The following is a 20207-nucleotide window of genomic DNA, read 5'->3' as shown; positions in this document are numbered from 1 at the left end:
GAAAGAGCTCCCTGGGCATGGGGTTTCTGTCCATGCCACTCTTTCAATCAAATGTTATTTGTAAATTATCACAGAAAGTTTCTTTTCCTTCTCCATTTTGGTGACCAATAGTACTACTGTAGTATGCAGGCTAGATGGCATGCAAAAATACTACGTGTGCCCTGCCCTCAGGTCTAAGATATCTGAGCTGCCATTTTCCGGTCTCCAAACATTATTATGCACGGATCTCTGTTATGTTAGATGTGGAAAGGGGCCTGAGATCATCTAGTTTGATACCTGTATTTTGTAAATGAAGGAATGGAGGACCAGAGAAATAATTAACTTAAGGTGACACAAGTAGCATTTAGGACCCTCCCCTGCTTTTTGATTCCCAGTACATTGTGTCCACAACTCCACCTGGAGAAGTAGCAGTCTCTGTAGGTGTGAGTGGGCATTTGCACATCTAGCATCTGCATTCCTATTTAAATATCAGGGATTAACCTTGTTAAGGTTATCGAGAGGGTTTGGTACCATGTTCTGTGTGCTTTGGAGCAAGTTTCTTAACCTCTATAAACCCCAGTTAAAGTGCAGTGACCACTGCCTCATGAAATTAAATGTAGCAAAAAGGCTCCTGCACAGTGCTTAGCGGTAGATACTAAGTAACAGCTCATGGTTTTCTTCTCTACCACTTGGCTTTTGCTCATTCATTTTTTGTTGTTATTTTGTATGAATGTTTCAGCTCCCAAAGGGATGATATAGTATAAGAGTTAAGAGCACTGGCTTTAGAATCCAACAACTTGGTTTTAGATCTCCATTCCAGCAGTGATAGTTAAGTTCTTTAAACACGCTGCACATCAGTTTTCTACATCTGGAACATGACAATGGGCACACTTACTGTATACAGGGCTGTGAGGATGAGTTAGTAGGGCAGTTTCCACCACCAAGTCAGCACTCGAGTGTTCTCTGTTGTTGATGATGTGGTAATAAAATAGGATGAAGCTATTTTATTTTTCTGTTGTGTCCGTTGGAGGCATTTTGGGGACATGAAAGCACTAGCATTTAATAAGTGCTGACTTTGATGTGAAGAATACCTTTGCCTCTTTATTTGGTACATTATGGCAGACGTATCCGAGAGAGGAGTTCCATTAAGTTATTCTTCCCTCATATTAATCACGGTCCTCACTGGTCACGTTAAGCTATAGCTATAAACATCTGAGTTCTGACCCACAGCAAGTTACTGGGCAAAATGGAGATTTCTTTCCAATCTAGAATTCAGTCTGTTCCAATTTAATCCTGTCCTCCCACCCCCTCCAATAGGGAGGAGATTTAAAGTCTTACTGAGGATTGAATACTTTTACCTATGTTGGTCTCTTTGAACTTCTTATATCTCTGACTGGTCACAAAATAGTTGATTCTCAGCAATCCACCAAGCTGTCATTCTCCTGTGAACTCATGGAACTGATATAACCCTCCCTCTTCTCTTTTCTTCCCTCAATTAAATGATAAACACTTATAGACCACCCTGTCTTGCTGCACTTAACATTCTAGGTGCTAGCAGAGAATGAGAAAGGCCAGGTCCCAGCTGTCATGGAATTTTCATTCTAGAGGCTACATCAAATAATACACAAGTGAATACATGAATGAACAGGATGATATCAGATAGTGATAAATGTGATGAGTACAAAACAGTTACGTGACAAATAGGGACAGATGGGTGGAGATCGGCACTGGCTTGTCTTTTGTGTGGTCAGAGAATACCTCTATCAGGGGAAACATTTGATCTGCAGTCTGAATGAGGTCAGGGAGCAGGCAATTTGAAGTTCTATGGTTAAGAGCACTTTGGATAGAGGGAGCAGCCATGTGAATCCTCAGAGAGGAAGGGTTTGGCCTATTTTGGGAAGGAAAGGATGCCAGTGTGAATTACACGTGGAGTTGAAACAGAGTAATCTGAGGGGAGCTGTGTGAATTACACATGGAGTTGAAACAGAGTAATCTGAGGGGAGTTCCGAGGTTTGCAGAGGCTAGGTCAGTGCTTTTGGAGACTCCCATGCATCAGAATCACTTGGGAGTTGTCAAATGCAAGTTGTAGGGTTCTACCCCCAGTGTTTCTGTTTATGTGGGTCTGAGGCAGGGCCTGAAAATGTGCATTTCTAACAAGGTGCCTGGCGCCACTGCTTCTGCTCTGAAATCATACCTTGACAGCCACCAAGATGGCTCATCTAGGGCCTTGGAAGCCAAGGATAAGAATTTGGGTTTTATTCTCAGTGCATTTGGAGGCTGGTGAAGGATCATAGGTGGGAGGTGATCAGATTTACATATTTAAACAATCACTCCTGACTACTGCAGAGAGTAGATTTTAAGGCATAAGAGGAAAGGGTGGTAACAGAGAAGCTGGTGACAAGTACACAGATTCAGGGTGTGTTTTAGAGTTAAGAGCCCACAGGACTTGATAGTGGCTTGGAAATAGACAATAGTGACAGAGAGGAATCAAAATATACCTAGGACTTTTGCTTGAGTTAATGGGATGTTTAGTGTAGTGCCATTTACAGGCATGGGGAAGAGTGGGGGAGGTTTGGATGAGAATGAGGATGAGGGGTGGAGAGGAGAATCAAGAGTATGGGTTATGAGATACATATTGAACATCCAAATGAAGATGACCATGAAACTATTGGGCGTATAGATCAGAGTTCAATAAACAGGTCAGGATTGGGAAAATGAATTTGAGAGAGTCCTCAACTTAAAAAATGATAGTTAAAGCCTTGGAGTTTGATGAAATCATCTGGAGGTGAGAGTTGTAGAAAGAGAAAAGGGCAGGAAAGGAGCCTGGGCAGGGTTAGAGACTGATAATGGGGCTCCACACTGGGGATGGAGCCTGCTTAAGATTCTCTCTTTCTCCCTCCCTCTCTACCCCTCCCCCACTCCGTGTGTGTGTGTGTGTGTGTGTGTGTGTGTGTGTGTGTGTCAAATAAATGAATCTTTAAAAAAAATGGGCATATGATTTTGAAGTGCTTTATAAATCAAGTGATAAAAAAACCAATCAGTAGTAATAGGATACCGATTGAATTCTGTGTTAAAATTATGTTTTGATATTTTAAAAATGTTATTGCCTAGTGTGAAATTGTACCTTAATTTTCATTATGAAAATTGAATATAATATTGAGATAATTTTAAGGAATAAGGCAATATTTTTTGGGGGGGATGATGTATATGTTTATTACCTTGATTATGGCAACACAAGTGTATGCATATATACAAACTTATCAAATTGCATACATTAATAATGTGCAGTTTTTTTGTATACCAATTATACCTCTAGCTGAGGGGGGAAAACAATTATGTGCTTCAAACAGAAACATGCATTCATATGTAAATCAATTGTAAATGAGAGTATAGATGTAAATAATACTACTCAGTTCACCATATTCATTTGTGATGTTATGTCTTGTTATTTTTAAGCCTTGATTAATGAATTTTTATCCAGACCTAGAGGAGTTTTCTGTATCTTTTTAGTATAACTTCCCCTGCACCACCCTTGTGTGAAATTTGCTATTGTTTTCTGTTATGGGTAGCAGGCTCTATAGTGTGAAAACTGATAGTCAACCTAGGCCACTGGTGAAGAAGAGCTTATGTGAAAATCCCCTGGGTAGGAAAACTGGCTCAAACATTCCTATTTAAACGGGATGGGATGGGGTGGGGGTGGGGGGTTGCCTGAGTGGCTCGGGTGGGTAAGCATCTGCCTTGGGCTCAGGTCATAATTTCAGGCTCAGGGTGGATTCTTGTGGATCAAGCCCAGTGTCAAGCTACTCCTTCAGCAGGGAGTCTACTTCTTCTCCATGGGCACTTTCCCCCCACCCCCCCACCACACACACACCGCCCTGCTCCTGCTCTCTTTCTCTCAAATAAATAAAGTCTTAAAAAAATAAAAGGGATGGGGGCACGTCAATGACATTTACTGTGATTTTAAAATATTAATGAAAACTAGTATTCTTAAGCAGTAAATTATAATTGTTATTGCATGTTGATGTCTTTTTTTTTTTTTGGTATTACCAGAATTTCCTACACCTGGATTAGGTTATAAATTTTGATTATTTTCACTATACCTTTGGCTTTGGGTGACATTTAATTTTGTTATTGCTTCAAAGCATCTCAATCAAAAAATTAAGAACATTGGAAGAGATGTGAGTAGGTAAAAGGTATTTTAAAATTTTTGCTGGTGAGTAAAAGGCTGTTAAAGTCTAAAAGCTTCTCAGGATTCAGACCAAATCCAGGCCTCGACCCAGTATTCTTCTCGCTAGACTACATTGTGTAGTAAGCAAACTTTAATTTGCAGACACATTCCCAAATTTAATATAAATGGATCACAATAAAGAACCAACATATAAATGACCCTACAGGTTCTGCCTGCCTAAAGTCTACTTTTCTTTCAAGAACTGAGTCACATATCTCTTCTCTATGAAGTATACCTTTCCACCCCCACAAAGCTAGTTTCAGCATACTCTCATTGCTATGAATTTTTAAGGTTACTCATCTATTTTATGACACTTAATTTTTCCTTTGAATTCATTATTTAATTACTTAGACATTGCATCTACCCCAGTTGAATTTCTGGTTCACTGTAGGAAGGTCTTGGTCTGATGACCAATATGCTTTCCAATTATTATGGCCAAATGTGACAAATACTTTATTATTTGAATAATAGGGAACACCAAGATTTTTTTTTTTAAGATTTTATTTATTTATTTGACAGAGAGAGACATAGCGAGAGAGGGAACACAAGCAGGGGGAGTGGGAGAGGGAGAAGCAGGCTTCCCGTTGAGCAGGGAGCCCAAAGACATGGGGCTCGATCCCAGGACCCTGGGATCATGACCTGAGCCGAAGGCAGACGCTTAACTGACTGAGCCACCCAGGCGCCCCCAAGATGTTCTTAATAGAAGTTCTGTGTAACTACTATTTTAACTAGTGCTTTGTTCTGCTCTCCCTTTATAAGGAGGCTTATCTTTAGTAATTGAAGATGAGTTTTCATCACAGACTCAAAGTACTTTAAGAAATAAGAGTCACACATAGAACGTTAAAACTGTTAATCAGAGTTCATTGTGGTGTGCAGTAGAGAGGAAAGACATCCCAAGGAATTTGACTCACTCTGGACCTTGAAGGATAAAGAATATGTGTAAAGGTGGAGAGGATGGGGAGGGCTTTCAAATGGAGACCGGGATGGGCCACATTTGGAGATGATAAAGTGCCTGAGTGATGAAAGCCAGCCCTGGGCAGAGGATGGCGGCAGCGGGAGGTACCTGTCAGACCCCAGTGCTGCCACTCTCTGAATCCAAGTCCGCTGTGAACAGTTGTCCCGGCTGCTTTACCTCCCTGCCTGTGGCAGTTGGGCTTCTCTTCAGCCTTCCTGATGAAACCCTTAAAGCCCTCAGTTTCCCAGTTATTTCTTGCTAATAAATCCCGTGTGTATTTTTTAGTACTCATCTAAAAAATAAAATATAATCAGTGTCTAAAAACCCAACAGGTGATTCTGATGTAAAAACTCATTCTCTTCCTTGGTGGGGCAACTTTTTCTTCCCAGTTATATGCATTTAGGTACCTCTTCTTTTGTGCGGAATAATCACTGATGTAAACATTCGTTCATTCATTCAATAAATGAGTGTCTGCTGTGTGGCAGGCATTGTTCCAGAAATTCTGTGCATTTGCAAATATGTGTGACACAGGGCAGTCCCTACTGTCATGTAATTAATTACTCTTTAATAGAAGAAGACATGATAAACAACTATGTTACTAGCTGATAAGCCCTAAGGCAAAAAGTAAAACAAATAGAGGTACTATCTTAAAGTTAGGAGCAGACCCTGTGAGGATCTTGAGTCAGGAATGTTATAGGAGTAAAAATAAAGGAGGTGGGAATAATCCTAGGTGTATTCAAGGAAAGGGCAAGAGACACAGTAGTGGAGGGCCATGAGCCCAGGGAGAGAGGAAATTGGAGAGACCAGAGGTAAGAGAGGACAAATTATAGGACTCCAGGTCTTATTCTGGGTGAAGTCAGAAGTCATTGGAGGGAATGAGAGGGAGTGTGGTGATCTGACTTAGGATTTCAGAGGATCCCTCTGGCAGCTTTGTTGAGAATAGAATGTAAAGTGGCAATGCTGGGAGCTGGGAGACCGCTTAGCAGCTTGAACAGAGGTGTTTGTTGATGGATTGGATTGCCAGCTCTGTGTTAGGGGATTTTTTTTGGCTTGAGCAACTGGAAGAATTGTGATTTACGGAGATGGGAAGACTTGGAGAGAAAAGGATTTGGTTTGGAGGAGCTGGGAAGAGGACTCGGAAGTTAAATTAAGTTGGAGATTCCAGTTAGTCATATGACTCCAGATGTCAAGTAGGCGTTGGATTTACAAATCTGGATTTGAAGGGAGAGATCCAAGGTGAATATTTGGCATTTAAAATTTTCTTCATACAGATTTTGCAAAATTCTTGTTATATATATTCACAATTTTTAAGATTCATTTTTGTTGCACTTGTAAAATAAGTTTTTTTTTATTATACTTCCTGACTAGTTTTGCATTTGTTTATATAGGCCATTGACTTTAGCGTGTTTATATACCAAGCTGCTTTATTGAATTCTCTTGTTTATCAAAGTTTTAAGAAATTGATTCACTGATTTCCCACCTCCTTTGACTTTTCTGTGGATTTTTACCAAACTGTTCAGTTCTGTGAAGTACCAGTTTCTTTCATGGCTCCATTTGATGTCCTGTGCCTGAAATATCAATTATTTCTTGTTTTATTTCCTGTGAGTTTCTATTCATTCCCCTAAACTCAACTCATGTTTCCCATCTGTAAGACATTTCTGGGTTCCTAGGAAAGTTTCTCTTTCCATGAGCTTCTCTTTCCATCACCTGTGTACCTACATTGGAGGAATCATCAAACTTTATCATGATTTTGTATCTATCTATTAGTCCGTTGGAGGTTTGAACTCTTTTGGGGTAGGAACTGGGTCTTACCATTTTTCATCCCCAGTATTTAGCTGAATCTGCTACATAATTGTCTGTTACAGGGTAATTGTATGTTGAATACACGAGTAGTTAATTTCTACATATTAAAAACATTTTGAAATTGGATAAAGTTTTTCTTTATATAGATTTTATAAATGTGTTAAATTTATTGTAACTTTTAAAAAATTCATTTTTGTCACTAGTGTGAAAAGTATTTTCTCAAGTGCATTATATCTCTGCAATTATACTCGTAAAAATTGAAGGCCTGTTATTTTAGAAAATTAACGTACAGTGTAGGAAACTTGTTTCTGCTTTTCGTGCTGTCAAGTGCATAAAGGTGCTTGGATTTATGAGACCTTAAATTTTGAAAATACTAAATGGGTGGATGTTACATACTTATTATAAAGAAGCTCTTTTATCTTGTTTGGTTTTTACTTTGTGTAAGAAATGGGGAGAGGGAGGAATTAAACTTTATATTTTTCTGGAAAGCGGTAGTAGTTATTCTTTGAAAAGCAATTAGCTTTTCATAAAGGCAACATTTTCAAAAGCTTTAATTTGCATTACTTAAAAATAGGTATATGTCATTACTAGTAGTTACTTTATATTTATATTTATGTTTTATTTTTTCAACCCATCAAGTCATTGAATTGGCCCATGTGAATTTTTTCAGGATGTCTACTACCTGTTTCTGTTATAAATAGGTTAAGAGGTAGTCATAGTGACACTGTAACATTTATTAGAGTAATTATTGATAGAATTTTTTTCACTGAAGCAGAAATATATTTTATCAAATAACCAATCACAGTTCATTGTTCATTGCGAAGTGCAGTGGAAAATATAGCATTCTTCTTTCTTGCAGGGAATTATAAATATGGGCAGAGAGAGGAAACTGGTACCCAGGAAAAAAATGGAAAAGATGTTAAATTTATGGAATGTGTTGTATATGCTATATAGGGAGAGACTGTCTATGTTGAGGGGTGAGGGGAGGGTAGTTTCAGCTAGACCTCAAAGAGTAGGTAGGGGTTATCTGGATAGAGAGGCAGAACACAATAGATTGGAAACAAATAGAATGAAAGGCACATAGGTAAGAGCTGTTATAAGGTGTAAGAATTAGATGCTGATCTCCATCCTGACACAGTAAGGATTTTTACAGTTTATCTCATCAAAGAAAATGTTACACTCTTGCTTTACTGTAATAAAACCACATTAATTGAACTTAATGGAGGTGAATATCAAATCTGTTTATTATCATGTTTCTTTTTATTACCAAATGATGTAGTCATATTGTTGAAACAAAAGAAAATGCCAATTAAAGAAGGCAAAAAAAAAAAAAAAATCCTTAATTCCAACATCCCTAATACACAGTAAACATTTTGGTGCACTTTTTTTTCTAGATGTGAAAAACATGGACACACACATTGTGTTTTTATTAAGTTAGATCATATTAGAAAGTTATTTTAAAAATCGATAGATTTTATTTTCTGTGTTTTGTTTTTATTTAAGGAGAAAACCAAAAGCCAAGGCACCACGTCCTCCAGCTGAGACCAGATATGTTGATGCCTCTTCAGTTGATCCTGTAGAATCCTCTGCTTGCATCATGGAACAGAAAGAAAACACGATAGATAAAGACATTGAACTCTCAGTGGTGCTACCTGGGGATATTATCAAATCGACTACTGTTCATGGCAGGTACAATGCAGTAAATGAAAGAGCAGGAGTTCCTTTTCTTCTTCTGTCATTGATACCCTCTGTTATATATGTACTTCTTGATTTCTTCTTTGACAAAATACTTCATTCATCACTCAGGTATCTATTCAATATGCTAAAAGGTGACAACTTGTTTCTAATAATATTTTAGCACCAATGCTATGAATTCCACAATCCCAGTCAAGTGACTCTTGAAATTTAGAACGATTTTTTTCTTTTGCTACTTATTTAATAAGTTTTCTTTAAAAAAAAAAAAGTCTTTCCCAGATGAACAGTCATTGGTTATATTAATTTTGTTCAGTCCAACTTAGAAAGCCAACCAGACCTATAAGAAAATTCTTTCCCTTCCTCTTCAAATTATTCCTTCTTTTTTTAAGCTGCATCTCTGAAATTTGATTTTGCAGAAGTTGCTAAGTACTCTTAAAATGTCATACTCTTCTTATGTATCAAAAGAGAGAAATCTACGTGTAAAACTAGTAGGATTTTTTATTTCTTTGAATGATTTCATTAATGTACTAAAAATGTGGATAAGTTTAATAGAAATGTAAAATTAAACTTTAACCTAGCAAGAAGTGAAAATGTGATTTGGGAGACTGATATTTTTAATAACTGCATAAAAATTGGAAAAATGGAATAAAGCCAAGTGTAATTTTCCATTTCATTTTGAAGTGGAAAGTTACATGAGTTGTATACTTGGTCTTGTTCCACCTTTCACCTTCAACTGCCCGTTTGTTATCAGGAGTCCTGTTTTAGAAATCTAAGCTGATTTGACCTTTGTATATAGAGAGAGAATGTGTGTGTGTGAGTTTGTGTAGAACAAAAGAATAAGTAAGCAACATATTGGGTGTTGCATTCTTACAGTGTGGTTTTATCTAGAAGAAACTCTCATTCAAGATAACCTTAATCTTAAGATTTACCATCAAGTTTAGGTGTAACTTCACAAATTATTGAAAGTATGTGAAAATAGAAAGGTTCAGCATTAACAAACAATACACAGTATTGTGTATTAAATTCTCATTAAATTTAAGTAAGTTGCATTTTGCCGTTTATTTTGTATGGAGAGTGGTTTTGGAGATCATGCATTGAATTGTATTGAGGAGGTTGAGAAATCTGTGATTGTCCTTGGTGGGCTTCCAGCTCAGAGGCAGGTAATCACCTGGGTTGTGCTTCGTTTAGGTAAGGAAGGCATCTTGTGAGTTCGAGACTCTGGCTGTCATCTTCAGTCCTTGAAATAATATTACCCTGGTTTAAAAATAATAATGATAATGGATGTGACTAGGGGTAATAAAGGCAGTTCCTCTTATTTCCTCTGAAGTCAAAGTCCTTTTTAAAAAAGTCAGTATTTTTCCTAGTTCTTTACTGATGCTGAGAGGTAACAATGGTTTCCTCACCAGTATTCCTCAGACTTTCTTCTTAGGTAGAATTTTCCTTCCCTCCTCCCCTTTGAATATCTTAAGCTTCAGCCGCAGGATTCTTTTGTTCTAGAGTCTACTTTTCCACGTCCACACCTTTTTGAAAATGTTTCCATCTGGAGTACCTTACCACCCACATTTTCTCCAGTTAATTTATGTAGCTCAAGTGAGATTTTTATTTATAAAGGCTTCCTAATCTTCCCAGAATGAACAGTTACCCCCAACTCCAAACTCTCTTGACATTTTATACCATTGAGTTAATCATATGTTGTTTTGTGCTATAATTAATATGCATGTCTTGTCTTCTTGAGTAAACCACAAGATCCATGGGGGTATCATTATTTCATAGTGCTAAGCACAGTTTCTTGCAATATAATAGGCATTTAATAAATACATTAAAATGAATATTGTCTCCCTAAACTCTTTTATTTTTTTTAAAGATTTTATTTTTTTATTTGACAGAGAGAGACAGCGAGAGAGGAAACACAAGCAGGGGGAGTGGGAGAGGGAGAAGCAGGCTTCCCGCCGAGCAGGGAGCCCAATGTGGGGCTCAATCCCAGGACCCTGGGACCCTGAACTGAGCCCAAGGCAGACACTTAACGACTGAGCCACCCAGGCACCCCTCCCTAAACTCTTATGTAGTTGGAGGTAACAACTTAAATGGTATGTTCTGAAGAGACATTTGTTTGGATAGTCTCTGGTTCCTTTCCTAGGATCTTTTAAATAAAGACAATTTTTCCACGTAGACAGCAAGGAAGTTATGTCCCAAATTCTGATTGCTTTTTAAAATTTGTTTAGGGCCGAAAAATCTTCCTGAGAGCAGAATTTGTTTCATATTGGTGTTTTCACTAGGGGGTTTGATTCAGGGACTTGTTCTTAATTGTTTTATCATTCAGGAATGACTTAAGTTGTAGATGCAGTGACTCATTTTTTAATATTAAGTGTTTATGATTAAAAGTGGTTGTATGATTCGGGATTTCTTAGGAGTGATTATAAATATTTTAAGCTGCAATTTGGGATATCTTAAGAGTATAATTTGGAGTGGAGCGCCTGGGTGGCTCAGTCGGTTAAGCGTCTGCCTTCGGCTCAGGTCACGATCCCAGGGTCCTGAGATTGAGCCCCACGTCAGGCTCCCTGCTCAGTGAGGAGTCTGCTACTTCCTCTCCTTCTGTCCCTCTCCCTGCTCATGCCTGCTCTCACTCTCGCTCTCTTTGTCTCTCTCAAATAAATAAAACCTTTAAAAAAAAAAGTATATTTTGGAGTATCTTGAATGTTGTAGCTATGGTTGGCCCATGCTTAAAAAACAAAACAGTGTTTAACTATAACAACAAACTGTGCAAAATACAAATGTTAGCTACTGAAAGTGAAAACCCATGACATGGATAACTTAAATTTCTTCTTGGCTTTGTTACTATAAATGGAATAGGGAAAGTTTCAACAAAATAGTACAAGAATTTGGTGGGAGATTAAGGAAGAGTAATTTTAAATAAGTTTATATATGTAATGTTTTCTTAGATAAATCAGAGTTCCATATTGTCACTGTGAACGGTCTTTAATAGAATTTTTTGGGACCATCTTTTCTTAATTTGTCTAAATATTCCTTGTGTATGATATTTATTTTGATAGTATTATTTATATGCATTTCCTTTGAAGAATAATATTAGTATTAGACTGGAATAAATATTTAGAAAACTTGTCATATGCTTCATTTAACTTTTCAGATATATATATATTAATTATATAAATAGATATATATATGTAAATATATATATTTTTTCCCCCAAAATGTCTTCTTGGGGAAGATTTTTAGAAAGTTTCCCTCTGTCTTCTTATACAACTTATGCAGAGGTATGCTCAGAATGTTCCATTTGGAGGAATTTGAACGCATAGCATTATCTTCAGGAGAATGCCCTTATTTGTACATTGATTTTTCACCAAAGAGCTTATTCAGATTAGGGAACACAATGAGGTCAGAGGTGGTAATAGACTTTATGCTCAGGGGGAAACTAAAAACTTGTCCTGAATTAGGTCGATAACCTTGCTCTGACTTACCAATCTTTTGGTACTAGAGCTTAATGATAATGCTTCTTTAAGGACCAAAAGTCACCCTTTGTCTGCCATCTTGCCTTTGCAATCCTTTGCTTACACTGAGGGTAGCTACAGTGCCAGCCTGCAAACCCTGGGCATTTCTGTGTTCCTGTCATGGATGATTGGATTTAAGGGAAATGGAATTAAAATATTTACTGTAGTGTGTGTGTGTCTGTGTGTGTCTGTGTATGTAGCATATATATATATATATATAATGTGTATATATATATGTGTGTGCATATATGCATATACACACATAAACATATCTGTGTGTGTGTGCACACGCGCGCGTGTGCTGGCAGAGTAAACAACCTTTTTCACCAGGCAGAGCTGCTCTGTGCTTTGCTAAAAGTAAGCATTAAAGGATACTGCTGTTAGAGATAAGCTGTCTAGGGGTTGCCCTCCTCAGGAAATGCTGCACTATGCAACAGCATAAGTAATGGTGTCTACAGGTACTTGGCAAAGTGAATTTTTAATGAAAATGAGCTTATGGGCTAAACTGTTATAGACACTACAGAGAAGAAGGAAATATGTGGGTATGTTTGCCTATCATTCTGGATCCTTACCTTATAGTCATGTGTCTGTCCAGTATGCAATTAATCCTCACTAAATAAGTGTTCCTTTTTCCTTTGTTCTCTTTGGGACACTTTAAAAATAGTTTTCATTTGGGAGATTTGGTAAAAGATTGACATTAATCCCCTTTTTTTAGCCGGTGGAGAGAGCATCGTATAGCTCACACTCTCTCTCCTACAACAGGGAGGAATGGAATCAACACCATTTATGATAGACAAAGATACATTTTTCTTTTATGCTTCTACCATAAGTAGAAATTTGTTTTGATTTGAGCAAATCTGAGAATGAAATGAATGAAAACACAAATAAAGAAAGCATAGAACTTGAAGTTAGAAATCCTGGGCCCTATAGTTGATTCCGTAACTTGCTGTGTGACCTCAGGCAAGTCATCTCACCTTTCTTGCCTTTGCCTGTAAAATGGCCCAGAGGCACGATACACATGATTTGTGACCTGATTTACCTGTCCAACAGCACTGGTTTATAGCAGAGTTAAGAGTAAGCCCAGTTTTGACTGGCACTGGGTGGGTCAGATAACTAGCTCAGAAATGGTTTACGTGGATTACAGTGCCACCTATTGGAAAAAGTAGACTATGAAAATTGACAATACTGGATCAATGTGGGTCAGTTTTGTTTAAAAAAAAAATCAATAACACAACAGTATGGATCTCGGAAGAGTTTCACAATTTCATATTATACTTACATTTATTGAAAAGTGACAAATAATGACACGTGTAGTAAATATATAATAGCTGAATAGATTTCAAGAACACACTGCTAAAAATCCATTCCATGGCACAAATCATGTTGAACTCCCTAAGAATTCTTAAATTTTGGTTTAGGTACTGATTCAGTTGTAGCTGCTTAAAATAACAGAATTTTAACTGTTAAAGTATTTTAGTATACCAGAGCTGCTTGAGTTTTTATTGGTGAGACTGAAGAATCCTGTAATCTGGGCTCCAGTTCTGCCCTCCACAGCCCTGAGCCAGGGAGCACATAAGCCTCTGTGGGCTGATTGCTCTCCTGGTTGGTTGGGAAAAGGTGACAGAATACTCACAGATGTCCTCTGAGTGTCATTCCTAGGTGGACTACCCTCTTCTCCTTTCTTTCCTGGTATCCCCACCTTATAACAATGATCCTTGTTAATTTTCTTTTTAATTTTTTATAATTACAAATGCAATACTTGGACACTATTATATACAGTAGGAAAATGCAGATAAGCTAAAAAAGTTAAAACACCATGTCATTATTAAACAGGCAGCTTACAACTATTAACATTGTGGTATATAACCTTTTATTCATACACACATGCACAGACACACACAAATGTATGTGTACACACATACCTATATAGTCACTTTTTTTTTTTACCGATATCATGTTGCACATGCTATCTTGTTAACCTATCCTTTTTTCAGTTAATGATTTCTAACTTTTGTGTCAATACAATTTTATCTTATCCTTTGTCCATATTTGAATTGTCCCAATTGCAGTGAGATATATTTATAGTACTCTTTTTTTTTTAATAAGCGGTGTGTATGTGTGTTTAATAGGTATGTTATTAAATCACGGTTTTTGCGAAGGTAATTATTTATGACTGTGAATGTAATATCCAAGATAAATGACCGAGTAGATTTAGCCTAAAGTGGTGAATTTCATTTTTTTTTTTTTACTTTTAGAAATAACCTATTTTTAGCATTTGATGTAAGAACTTTTGTCAGTTTAATACTGATCTAATCTATTATTGTCTTCAAATCTTAATTCTATTACTTTCTTCAAAGTGTTTCCTATAGCATAATTCAGTAAGCATTCTCAATTTTGAGATTAGGTTTATTTGTTTTATGTACCTGATCCCCTTCATTTCATGCACATAAGAATAGTTAGAGAGCATTAGTTCATTTGTGAACTCATTACTGAACTAGGTTGGTTAGCATACGATAAATAAATGTCAGCCCTGCAGGGAGTGTTCTAAAAGTTCCCATACTATCATTGGTAAGTCTAATTGGGTTGTTGGTATACATTTGTAAGGGGCAGCGAGAACTAATTCAGCTCAACTCAGTTTTGAGGATGCATTGAAAATGGTATAATGCTTTACTGGTTACTAAGGCGGATTTAAAGAATCATAATAAGGAAGAATCTTATTCATAGAATTCAGCCCCTATCAGATACTTGAAATCTATCTATTCATAATAAGTCCTTATCATCATGCATCCTCATTTGCCTATGACAGTCCCTGTTTATACCTATTATCCCAGGTTAATTACAAATAGTGCCCCCCTTTCACTCTCAGGTGTCCCAGATTGGATGATAAATTATATAGCCACCCTATTGGTAAGTGGCTTTGTTTAAACACTTCCAGGGGTTGGAAAATCACTGAGGCAGTTATTAGACATCTTGCTGATCTGAGAGCTCTTTGGTAAACCATGACCTTCATTTTTGATATCCAGTTGGATCTTTGAAACACAAAAACGGACATCTTGCCTTATCTAGCAGGTAGCAAATCTAGGACAAGATTACCCCAATAGGTGTCATGAATGCAGAAAGAGTCACCCTAGGATTTAGGGGGTGATTTAGTGATGTCATCATTCTTTGAAGTAAAACTGTAGCAGATAGCAGTTAGCCTGTTACAAACCATCCACTCCATCCTGAATCCTGATTTATGGTATTATGAGGCTAAAATATAGATAGCTCTGTCAGGACTCAGGAAATTCTAATTTTGACTGCACCTTAATTGTGTATATGTTCTTCATTATCTGGTCATGTAACTTCTCTAACCTCAACTTTTTTTCATTCGTAAAGTGGGAGTAGCTTTTGTGGTGGTTGTGAGCTCAAATGAGGTAATAGATATGAAATTCATATGAGGAATTGTCATTTATTTCTAAAGGGAGTAGGAAATTTCATAGGGATTTCTCCATTTCAAAGGAGAGTTTTTAGAGTCTTAAAAAAAATATCTGCCCTCCAGGAAATTATTATTATTATTATTATTTTTTTTTTTTAAAGATTTTTTATTTATTTATTTGAGAGAGAGAGAATGAGAGAGAGCAAGCACATGAGAGGGGGGAGGGTCAGAGGGAGAAGCAGACTCCCTGCCGAGCAGGGAGCCCGATGCGGGACTCGATCCAGGGACTCCAGGATCATGACCTGAGCCGAAGGCAGTCGCTTAACCAACTGAGCCACCCAGGCGCCCCCAGGAAATTATTTTATAAGAGAAAAAAAAATCTGAAAATAATAATGCACAGTAGCCTCTCAAATAATAGAATAAACCCAAATTCAAAGTGATGGGGTGATATGGAGGAGGACAATACTATTTCTTATTTGATTGAAGAAGTGATGACCAAATTCAGCCAATCCTTTTCTACTTTTAATAATTTGGCTCAAGTTTTGGGTGGACTGTGGGCATGTTTTCCTGCTTTAGCAAATAGGAGCACAGGCATCTTTCCTGGGTTGATTCTGGGGTAGAACCTGTTAGCCAACTGCCGTTTGGTACGTCAACATGGGATAGTTACCCTCAAAACAGAATTGTTGTTTTTGCTAGAAGTAATTTGGCTTCCAGGGGGATAATTCTAAACTATACTCAGGAGATGATTTTGTTTTCTGTGGTGCAGTTTGTGACTGGCAAATCCTCAGCAGCCCCATTGCATGCAGAGCCTGCTTAAAGGTTAATGCCCTACTTTTATACTGCTAAGGCTCCTTTATGAGAGATTCAAGACCGTAATTCCCACTCTTAAAATCAGCTAGGTCAGGATCCTCTCTTCTGTGCTTTTAATGCCAAATGCTGAGGCTTCAATGAAATACTTGAAGCATTTGAACTAGTCTGAGGTTATTTTTGGAAAAGGTCTTAACCCAACTTAATGCTTATATCTCACCTCTGTGTAAAGATGTCTTGACTTTAGATACAACAAGGCTACTCGTCCAGTTTGTAAATTAAGAAAAAACAGCTTTCATGGCTATGTGTGTGTGTGTGTGTGTGTGTGTTTTTAAAGCATATGAATCTCTTTTCAGTGACTTTGCCTTTGCATATATCCAATACCACGCAGAGAACTCATATATATAGAGTTGTGTGTGTGTGTGTGTGTGTACTGTTGTATATTGTCTGCTATGTGTTTGAGATACCAGAATTAAGAGATAAATAATCACTGGTTCCTATAATATCCTCATTCAGTGATACTGACCTCACTGTGTACAGACATTGTATACATTGTATTAGGTCCTGGGAATAAACATTGCTAAGAGCTGGTCCTGCAAGAAAGGAGTTCATATCTGGGTATAAATGGAGCCCAGGTAACGTCTTGAGGCCACTCTTTTCCCTCAGGTCTAGATAAGATTGGCCTGAACCCCTGTTCTAGATCTTGTGGAAAGTTCAGTCTCCTTTATATTATTGTAAATTCCCATTTACAATATTATGTTAATGTTCTTGGAGCCTCCTCTGGCTCTGACTTTTTTTTTTTAAGATTTTATTTATTTGACATAGAGCAGGGGGAGCGGCAGGCAGAGGGAGAGGGAGGAGCAGACTCCCCGCTGAGCAGGAAGCCCGATGCGGGGCTCAATCCCAGGACCCTGGGATTATGACCTGAGCCGAAGGCAGACATTTAACCGACTGAGCCACCCAGGCGCCCTGGCTCCTTTATGGTTTCTTACTTTTTAGTCTCTACCTTATGAAATTTCCTTTCTTTTCTTGATTTAACACCTCCCCCTGGAGCTACCAGGACCTTAGTGATGGTCTATTGGTCACCAGGGAAAGGTGAGTAAGGGTATCACATAGCAAACCATTTAAATTAGCACTTTAGGACTCCTGTTGGGTCCTTTCAGCAGCCCTCCCACGTTCTAGTGTTCCTGTAGTCCTGGCCTCTTCCTACTGCTTAGCTCCTTTTTCTGTTTCTGTGTCTTCTTACCCTTTTCTTCTGGCATTGGCTTTAATCCTATCAGCACCTCACAAAATAATCTGAAATCTGACTGAGTCCCTATCTCCCCCCAAATTTTTGCAATAGCTTTGTAGCTGCTCCCCCAGACTATTCTGAATATAACAACAGCAACAAAAGAAAATTATCCTTTAAGCCACACTAAATAAATAAATAAATAAATACAGACAGTGGCTTCTTAAATCATGTATAACCCCTATTATTTACATTTGCTTTTTAGTTTTACTTTAAAAATAAAACATGCCTTTTTCTCAAGTCAAAATAAAAAATGAATACAACAATCAGCATATAATCCTTTTAGATGTAAAGTAGACCCCATTGCTCCTCAGAACTCCAGTGGTTTTCTCTCTCACTTGGTAAAATCCCAAGGCACTCTGGTTTCAGTCTACCACTTTCACCCCAGCTTCCTATTTTCCCTTAAACATGTAGAGCCCACTACTGCCTCAGGTCCTTTGCAACTTGTCAACTCTGCCTGGAATGTTCTTATCCCAGTTAACCCATTCCATTCAACCCATTCCATTCAGCTCTCTGTTCTAGTGTCATTTTTTTTTTTTCACTTAGAAATTTCCTAACCTCCTTTGTTATTTTATTTTTCATCATAGCATTTATCATTGTCTGATATACTATATATTTTACTTGTTTCTGTATCCTCTTTTGATCGCAGGTTGGGAAACTGTAGCATGTGCATGAGAATTGGCTGGAATGCTTGTCAAAGCACATACTGCTGTGGCCCACTCCCAGAGTTTCTGATTCAGTGATCTGGACTAGGGCTTGAGAATTTGTATTTCAACAAGGTCCTAGAGATACTGATGTTGCTGCTCCATGAATCACACTTTTAGAAACCAATGTACCAGAACTACTCTGGCCAATACAGTGGCCACTTACTACATGTGGTTATTTAAATTGAGTTTAAATGAAAAATTTAGTTTGTCAGTCCACTTTGTCAATGTATTTCAAGTGCCTAATAGCCACCTGTGGTGAGTGGCCACTGTATCAGCCCAGATATGGAAAATTTACATATTGCAGAACAATTGAACAGCACTGCTCTAGAACGTAATAAACTATATAGAGATGGATTCCTATTCTGCCACCCGCCCCCCAGAGTAAGATCCCAATATTTATATATCTGGTCCACTTAGCATTTACTTTAGTGTAAGGCATAAGATGGATACATAAATTTTATTTATCAGATGGCTAGTCAGTTTTTCATACCCTTTGTTGAAAATTCAATTCTTTTTTTTTTTTTTTAAAGATTTTTTATTTATTTATTAGAGAGAGCACATGAGAGGGGGGAGGGTCAGAGGGAGAAGCAGACTCCCCGCTAAGCAGGGAGCCCCATGCAGGACTCGATCCAGGGACTCCAGGATCATGACCTGAGCCAAAGGCAGTCGCTCAACCAACTGAGCCACCCAGGCGCCCTGAAAATTCAATTATTTCCCCAGAAATTTGGGATACCTTTATCATATGTAGTATTAAATTCCCATCTGCATTTATAGAACTTTCTGGTCTGTTGGATTTGTCTGTCGGGATATAGGAATATTTTCAAGAGAGAATTGGCTTCTGGAATTATTGAACAAAGAAACAGAATTATAGAATGAATCAAAGAATAAAGTCATAAACCAGTTCTATGATTTTTAGTTGACGCTTAAAGAGACATTTTTATTAGAAAATATTTAGGTGGTGTTGAGTTCAAAAGGCATGATGTAGGTCTATCAGCATGCAGCCTTTTTGCCATGAAGTCTGATATGGTATGCAAAGATTATAGATGACCAAATTGACTGAAGGAATAGGCCATTATTATAATATTGTTGGCCCATTATGCACTTATTTTATTAAGTTAGAAAACTAATGTCACAGATAAAAATACAATACTTCATTAAGACATATCGAAAAGGTTAAATAAGTGTATATAAAGAGTGTTAAATTCTTACCTTTTAAAAATGGAAAATATCTTTTTCCTTAAATGTTTATATTTTTGTACATAGGGAGATGAAAAATGGTAGCACTAATAAATATTTTTATCTTAACTTTTGTGTTTTTCTGGCAGAGATTCTAAAGAATGTACATTTAAGAGGTAAAAGATGTTTAAAGTATAAGCGTTAGTGGTTTTTACATTTATTACTTGGCACATTTATATGTGTAGAGAGAAATACAATCTGAACATATCACCATTTATTCATAGTTGTATTTACCTAGACATTACCTAATCTTTTTTAACTTTATTTACTATCAGAGAAAGGTGGTACCATTTCCAAGTCAAGAATTTGTATGTAGCATCAAATTTTTAAAAATTTTTATTTTTTGTTACCAAAAAATAAACTTGAATAATACCATTATGCTAGTCTTGATGTGGATGAAATTTAGTATCTACTACTCAATGCCAAAACTTGGGCGATTATAGATGAATTTACATATGAGCATACTAAGTAGCTCAAGAGGACATAAATCTCGTAAATTATTATTGTGGAAGCATCTAATAACGATATAGGGAACATATTTTGAGGACTGAAACATATTCCAGAGAACATTTTTTTTTTTAACTGAGG

At 37.3% G+C, this 20207-nt stretch overlaps 1 protein-coding gene across 12 annotated transcripts in view; it reads left to right on the top strand.

Annotated features, from left to right (window-relative positions):
• Positions 1-20207, top strand: part of COBLL1 (cordon-bleu WH2 repeat protein like 1) — a 159673-nt gene that overhangs the window by 90177 nt on the left and 49289 nt on the right. For 9 of the 12 annotated variants that reach the window (XM_078070908.1, XM_078070915.1, XM_078070907.1 and 6 more), the window contains exon 3: positions 8469-8654. The exons of 1 other annotated variant lie outside the window; for it this stretch is intronic. In XM_078070908.1, the coding sequence (XP_077927034.1) occupies positions 8469-8654 (186 nt within the window). Of the gene's footprint in view, positions 1-8468; positions 8655-20207 lie in introns of those variants that run through there. 2 more of the 12 variants (XM_078070914.1, XM_078070913.1) reach the window with 2 other exon arrangements.

This window comes from Halichoerus grypus, chromosome 4, assembly GCF_964656455.1.
Source record: "Halichoerus grypus chromosome 4, mHalGry1.hap1.1, whole genome shotgun sequence".
Lineage (NCBI taxonomy): Eukaryota > Metazoa > Chordata > Mammalia > Carnivora > Phocidae > Halichoerus > Halichoerus grypus.
This window is presented reverse-complemented; position numbering and strand designations above follow the sequence as displayed.